The 6,998-nt window shown below is 36.7% G+C and overlaps 1 protein-coding gene across 1 annotated transcript; it reads right to left on the reverse strand.

Moving 5' to 3' along the window:
* Window positions 1-1,278: 1,278 nt before the first annotated feature.
* On the reverse strand, window positions 1,279-5,275 carry crk (v-crk avian sarcoma virus CT10 oncogene homolog). Its single transcript, XM_073817620.1, has 3 exons — window positions 4,756-5,275; window positions 3,710-4,287; window positions 1,279-3,514 (listed from the first exon to the last, which is right to left on the reverse strand). Exons 1-3 carry the CDS (start codon window positions 4,973-4,975, stop codon window positions 3,377-3,379), a joined length of 936 nt encoding a protein of 311 aa, XP_073673721.1. The 5' UTR covers window positions 4,976-5,275; the 3' UTR covers window positions 1,279-3,376.
* Between the last annotated feature and the right edge of the window lie 1,723 nt (window positions 5,276-6,998).

Consider the following 6,998-nt stretch of genomic DNA (forward strand, 5'->3'; position numbering starts at 1 on the left):
GCTAGCGATAGTCTGTAAAAAACACTGTAAATACTTGAATTTAAAGGCATAGTTCATTCAAAAAGAACATTCTGTCATCATTTACTCACCCTCATGTCGTTCTATCCTGTGAGAAATATTGTGAAAAATGTTTAAAGTCCAGACTCAAACGCAACAGCTTTTGAATTAACACATTACAACAATTATTTTGAAATATGTAAATTCTGCCATCATTACTCACCATTTATCAGCATACAAGAAGATATTAAATGACTATGATTTTGAGATCCATCTTTTCTCAACTGAGGGACTCATATGCAAGTATTACAGAAGGTTCAAACCCTCACTGATGCTTCAGAAGGAAACACGATGCAATAAGAGCCAGGGGGTGAAAACTATTTAACTTGTAGCATCTTCTGTAGCTTCTGAAGGGCAGTACTAAATGGAAAAAAAAAAGATAATTAGGCAAAATGAGAAAAAAGTACACATCTTCCTTCTGTTAAAAACTTTACACCCCCGGCTTTTAATGCATTGTGTTTCCTTCTGAAGCATCAGTGAACGTTTGAACCTTCTGTAATAGTTGTATATGAGTTCCTCTAGTTGTCCTCTGTGAAAATATGGATCTCAAAACCGTTCAGTCATTGGTGGAAAGGGTTTAAATACACAAAAATGCTGAAAAACCAAAGAATTTGTGGGACCATGAAGAATTTTTCTGAAGAACAGCAGGCAGTTTAACTGTTCAGGACAAACAAGGGACACATGAACAACTATCACTAAACAAAACACAGCTGTGGATCATTCAGGTAACAACACAGTATTAAGAATCAAGTGCATGTAAACTTTTGAACCAAGTTATTTTTATAAATTTAATAGTGTTTTCTCTTGTGGATTGTACAGGTAAATGTCTTCTATGTGAAATATCTTATTTAGGTCAGTACTAAATAAAAAATGGCATGCATTTTGCATGATCCTCCTTATTTTGGTAAAATAATTAAGATTTTGCAGATGCTGCAAGGTGTATGTAAACTTTTGACCTCAACTGTAATGTTAACTAATGAGTTATAAAGTGTTAGCGTAAAGTGGTATTTTATTTTACTAACATATTTCCAACATATGACATTACTGTCTGATACACATTAAAAATTTGCAACCAGATTGGCTCATCAAAATGAATAACAGAAAATTATTTAAAGGAACAAAATACTATAATAGAATAACAAAACAAAAACCTCTCCATCATGTTTATGCTCTTAACAAAATCAATTTAAATAGCATTAAAATACCGACAGAGGCAAAGTAAAAGGTTTGAGTAGCATTACTATAGGGGTCAACTTTATTTCATGTACAGGAATAAAACTGTAACAAAAACGTAGTTTTTTTTGTGTGACTTAAAACACTGTTCTGACAGACTTGGATGCACATAAAGGATAACACAAGATTAATTTCACAAAATTACTGTGTTGATATTTAGGTTCTAAACATAATACTTTGGGTACAATTAAAATGTACAGACACGACTTGCGATTACTCTTTCAGCTCAGTCATAGACGAAAGTGGCGCGTTTTGAGGTGAAATCATTCTCACAGGACACAGGTGAGAGAGCTCAGACTTATAAGACTCCAGCTTTGCTTTGTGACTGATTTTAGTGATCTAATTTCATCAAGGTCATTTCTGACTGAAACATAGACAGTTAATAAGACAGATCATGAACATCAAAGTCCTTCATAATTACGACTTAAGTGACAATTACATAACATGGCCGGCTTGCTGTCACATCTTGACAACATACAGCTAACCTACACACATACACAACATAGCTTTCTAACATTTAGATGTGACATAACAGAAGAGTTTCCAGGTGATTGTCATTGTTACCAAACAAAGTTAGTCAACTTTTTTCTTTTTAAAAGTAACAAAGGGTAAAAACATTAACATTTGATAGTGTTCTGGTAGCCTGTCTATTAGTGTTATCATTTATACATTTGATTTCTATTCTCAGTCATTAGTAATGGAAGTTGGTTAAAACAAACATTTCTGCAAGGATGAACATAACATACTCTTCTTTTCCCCTCATTTTGCATTTAACTAATTAGGCTAAAGACATTGCTGATTTGGTCATTGACAACAATCTGCAATTAAGGCAGGCAATTAGGAAAGCAATATCTTAGGGGGAATTATAGGACAAAATGCACTATATTTCTGCACTGAGATAGATAATACAGGCATGATGGAGACTGATGTTCTAAAACAAAAATCAACAGCCAGATAAACCAATCTTAGATAAAGGCTACTCGTATGTGCAAAATCAATTGAGCAAAACACATTTGAGGCATCAGGCTTCGCACATTAGTGTTGCACTTCATATGATCCTATATCCTGTAAAGACAACTGGGCTGTTTTAGAAATATCTTTATCTATTATTGAAGTAGTTGAAGATAGAGAGTCACTACAACAACCACTTATTGTATTTTCCACCTTGGCAAGGGAGGTTTTGGCAAAAACACATTGGTTAATTTGAGTGGAAAAGTCACAATGTTGGATTTTATTTTAAAAACAACAACAAAAAAAAAACATTTAAGTCTATCTTATGTTGACGCATTGAGTCTAGCATTAGAAATTAGGGTTACACATTCAACAAATCCGCATTTAGTGTAATACTTCCAAGTACAGCAATAATGGTGAAAGGAGCAAGTAGCGTTTCCTGATAATATATAATGAAAATGTAGTAAAACAAAGTTACTTAGCGGTAGTGAATAATGACGCATGGCCCATCTTGTATACATTAGAAATGTTGTGCATAAATAAAACTAAATGCGGTGAGGGTTCGGGCTACTCCATCATTTATATAGTGCACCGCCCCTGGTAGGAACCGCTTCATGACACGTTTGACCGGCTGACAAGCCGATGAAAAAGACTAAAAACTATTCAAAGCATGTTCGATCTGCATTTCTAGTAGATGATTTGTAGTGTGAAAGCTGCTGTGTTCTAGGACACTAAGTAGTGTATGCTACCGCATTCAAAGAAGCAAAGGAACAGTCCCTTGTTAAGACACCAAACCGCTCATGTTTTAAGTCCAAGCAGGCTTCTTCCTCTTTTCTCAGTTCACAAGAAGCCACACGCTAATGCTCCTCTCTCTGTAGTGTATGGTGCTGTGTGTGGAATTTAGTGTTTACTTGGTAAATATCTTCAATTATTGCATAAAATCTAATAAGGGAATTGTTGCAGGTGCTGTGATCGTTGGCATGAGACACAATGGCACAAGGTAATGACGAGGCGGATAGGTAAAGGGCAGTAGTGAGGATGTGTGAGGAGCCGGAGTGTGTGTGTATATGCGTGTGTGTGTGTGCGTGTGAGTGAGTGAACATCTAAGGGCTGCTAGGGAAGACAGTCTGCTCTCTCAGCTCAGTTCATCCTCTGGATTGTGCTGGTCCAGCAAGCGGACGTGGGTAAAGGGAAAATGGCCATGCTTTCCCTTGCACTCACCCTCCCACTGGCCGTTTACATTGATCTTGGTCACCTTCACCATGTCGCCGACCTATCAACAATGACAGAAATGAAGAAAATACTTTGTTAATTTAATGCTTTGTGCAGCAAACTCACAGAGAATTCCAGTTCCACCGGGAGGCACCAAAGCCAAAAAGCATGTTTTATTTCAACATAAAAATACATATTTTTATGCACAAAATTTTATTTGTGTGTCTTTGCAATAAACCAAAGCTATATTTGTTACCTCCAAAGCAAGAGCGGTCTTGTCATAGGCATTGGGAACTCTCTTCTGAATCGCCCTGGCATAAACCGGACCATTTTGTAGATTGGGTAAGGATGTAGGCTGGGCATATTGGCCAGGCTCGCCAAGCAAAGGTTGAGACTGAGAACTGTGGCCGTCGGAGTTGCCGTGAGCTCCGGGCCCTCCGACGGACCCTCCAGGGCCCCCTGATGTCGGCGATGCAGGTCTGTACTTCTCCACGTAGGGCACGGGGATCATGCCGACACGGCCTTCTGAATTCTGAGCGTTCCACCACTGCTCCTCCGGCTTCTCCAGAACTCGGAGAACGTCGCCCTTTCGAAAAGGAAGGTCCTCGTCGTCGTTGCCCGGGAAGTCAAAGAGAGCTCGGACGTACTCCTCTTCCAGCCTCTGAGGAGCTCCTCCTGTTCCCGCATTGACGCTGATGAAGGACGAGTGCTTGGCTTTGCTGATGGGCTCAATGAGAGTGGTGGTATCCAGGTAGTGGATCTTGTAGAACTCCAACAGGGCAGGTAAGGCATCAAATTCCTGATCTCCAATCCGGAACCGAGGAGGAGCGAGTCCTGCGGGATGACAGCGAGAAAGCACATATGATCGAGATTTGCTTAACCTTAATCTATGAGAATAATCATCACAATTATAGTTGTGTAAACAACAGGATTTTTGAAAGCACCACACATTTTTATAACCAAACCTAAGAAATAGTTAATAAATTCAGCAGTGCTGTGCATATAGCGTCTGCAAACAACAAAGTGACTGTTTTTGTCATAAAAATATGTATGATTCTCATTACATGTTAAAATGTCTAAATTATCTGAATGACTTAAGCAAAAATACGGTTTATACTAAAAAATAACTGATAGTAAGTGTAAACAGAAATGAATATGTAACACTAGAATGACGCAAAAAATGTGCAGAACTATTCGTAGTATAAAAGTACACAAGTTTCTCATCGAGCTGCTAAGCGTATTGCTAAAGCTGTATTTATTCGTCCCGTCGTCGGCAGGATTTTTTTTACATGCACCGTTTACCTGGTCCGGACTGGCGATTGCTGCTGATGCTGTTTATTATGTAATGAGAGACTTTGGAGTTCTCCGACACAGACAGCACGTAGTCCCCGGGAATAGTGATCGAGTCCCGCACCAGGAACACTCCATGCCTCTGCCCTTGGAGCAGCGAAACCGCCTCTTGCCGGCTTAATCTCCCCCAATACCAGCTCCCTCGGTCCTCCGAATCAAAATTTCCGGCCATGACTAGCGCAAGAAAAAAGCCCAGGCTTCACAGGCCTTCCCTTCGCCTCTCCTTATCCGCAAGCAGCGTTCAACTCATGCAAAAACTTTACCGCGTTCCGTTGTTGAACACGTTTCGAATACGCGCAGCATTCGCACACTTTTCTACGCTTTTTTGTTCCAATCGTGTGAGAAAACCGCCGACGTCGGAATCCCAACGTGCATGGGACGCAAAAACTACGACTATTCGCCCAGATCCTCTGATAATTGTTCAGTGTAAACCAAAACGTACATTGGAAGTTGTCACAAGGAAGTTCAAATATTTCAAATGGCGGACAAGGGAAACAATTTTTGACCTTATTTCCCGGAAGTGATGCAATAACACAGTCGATTCAGACGGTGCCTATTGGTAGCCATATTGATGCGGTCAATGTTGAAAATGAGGCCATAGCCCCGTAATATTCTGCAGTTTCATTGACCGTTGTAAATACTTTACAATTTATTTACTTTTATTTTCATTTGTAATTTTTATATAAACACACCTGGTTTCTTTTTACCAACTTAATCGCCAAGCCTGCATTTATTTAATCCAAAGCACAGCCAAAACAGTAAAATTCTGAAATATATATTTTTTTTTACTATTTAATATAACTGAATTTATTCCTGTGACCAAAGCTACATTTTTAGCGTCATTACTCCAAGCTTCAGTGTCACACGATCCTTCAGAAATCATTCTAATATGCTGATTTGCCGTTTAAGAAACATTTCTTGTTATCAATATTTAAAACAGTTGAGTACATTTTATTCAGGATTCTTTGATGAATAGAAAGATCCAAAGATCAGCAAAGAAATTATAGAAATTAATACTAACCAAAGAAATGATAGAAATGCATACGTTTTAATTTGGAAGGATGCTTTAAATGGATCAAAAGTGATGATAAAGACATTTATGTTACAAATGATTTCTATTTTACATAAATGCTGTTCTTCTGAGCTTTCTATTCATCAAAGAAACCTGAAAAAAAATCTACTCAGCTGTTTTCAACATAATAATAAATGTTTTTTGAGCAGCAAATCCGAATATTAGAATGATTTCTAAAGAATATGTGACTGGACTAATAATGCTAAAAAAATCAGCTTTGAAATCACAGGAGTAAATTACATTTTAAAATGTATTCAAATTAAATATTTAAACATTTTACTGTTTTCACTGTACTTTGGATCGAATAAATGCAAGCTTGGTGAACCGAACTGACTTATTTCAAAAACATTAAAAATTGTACTGTTCAAAAACTTTTGACTGATAATGTATTTACATTTATTTTCTAGTTTATTATCTATTTTATATATATATATATATATATATATATATATATATATATATATATATATATATATATATATATATATATATCAGTCATTCTTGAGACATGGGACAAAACATGTCCACCAATTATAACTGCTATTAGTTTTAAAAATAAAACATATTTTCAATTGTAAATGCTATGGGGATTAATAATAGAATGTATTTAACACAATTATCCCCTTCAATTTAATTTGCTCATTATGTGAAATCTATGACACTTTTTGTCTTCTCACTACATCTAAAACTGTGTGTCCACAGAGAAGGGTTTATTCATTCATATGCTATAAAATGGATAAAAAAAAAATTAATGATGAAAAAGACCTTGTTTTATCAAAGGCAACACTTAATAATATCTCATATTAAAGCAAGGTTGTTTTTCAGTCAGACATGTGTATTTAATTAGGTTTCGAAGGTGTGTCTTCACTTTTTGTCAACACCGTCAGACATTACTTAAAATGTAATAAAATCAGGGAATATCAGGGGCTATCACTCTAAACGGACCCCCTTGCCACAGTCCTCTTCTGCAGAGTACATCAATGTCACACAGGCTCTGCTAAGTTTTATAGTTTTAGAATATTTTAATTCTAATGTTAATATTTTGTGTCACAACTATGATATGTCAACACCAAACATCCAATTTGTGAGAAAATTATTTGAAATCTTTAAACCATTTTATTCT

The sequence above is a fragment of the Garra rufa genome, chromosome 14 (assembly GCF_049309525.1).
Source record: "Garra rufa chromosome 14, GarRuf1.0, whole genome shotgun sequence".
In the NCBI taxonomy this organism is placed as follows: domain Eukaryota; kingdom Metazoa; phylum Chordata; class Actinopteri; order Cypriniformes; family Cyprinidae; genus Garra; species Garra rufa.

Excerpts from the sequence above, each read along its gene's own strand:
- crk (XM_073817620.1), bottom strand. The coding sequence starts at position 4,975 with ATGGCCGGAAATTTTGATTCGGAGGACCGAGGGAGCTGGTATTGGGGG. Across the intron at positions 4,288-4,755 it reads CAATCGCCAGTCCGGACCAG|GACTCGCTCCTCCTCGGTTC; the intron begins GTAAACGGTGCA and ends GTCATCCCGCAG. Across the intron at positions 3,515-3,709 it reads AGACCGCTCTTGCTTTGGAG|GTCGGCGACATGGTGAAGGT; the intron begins GTAACAAATATA and ends CATTGTTGATAG.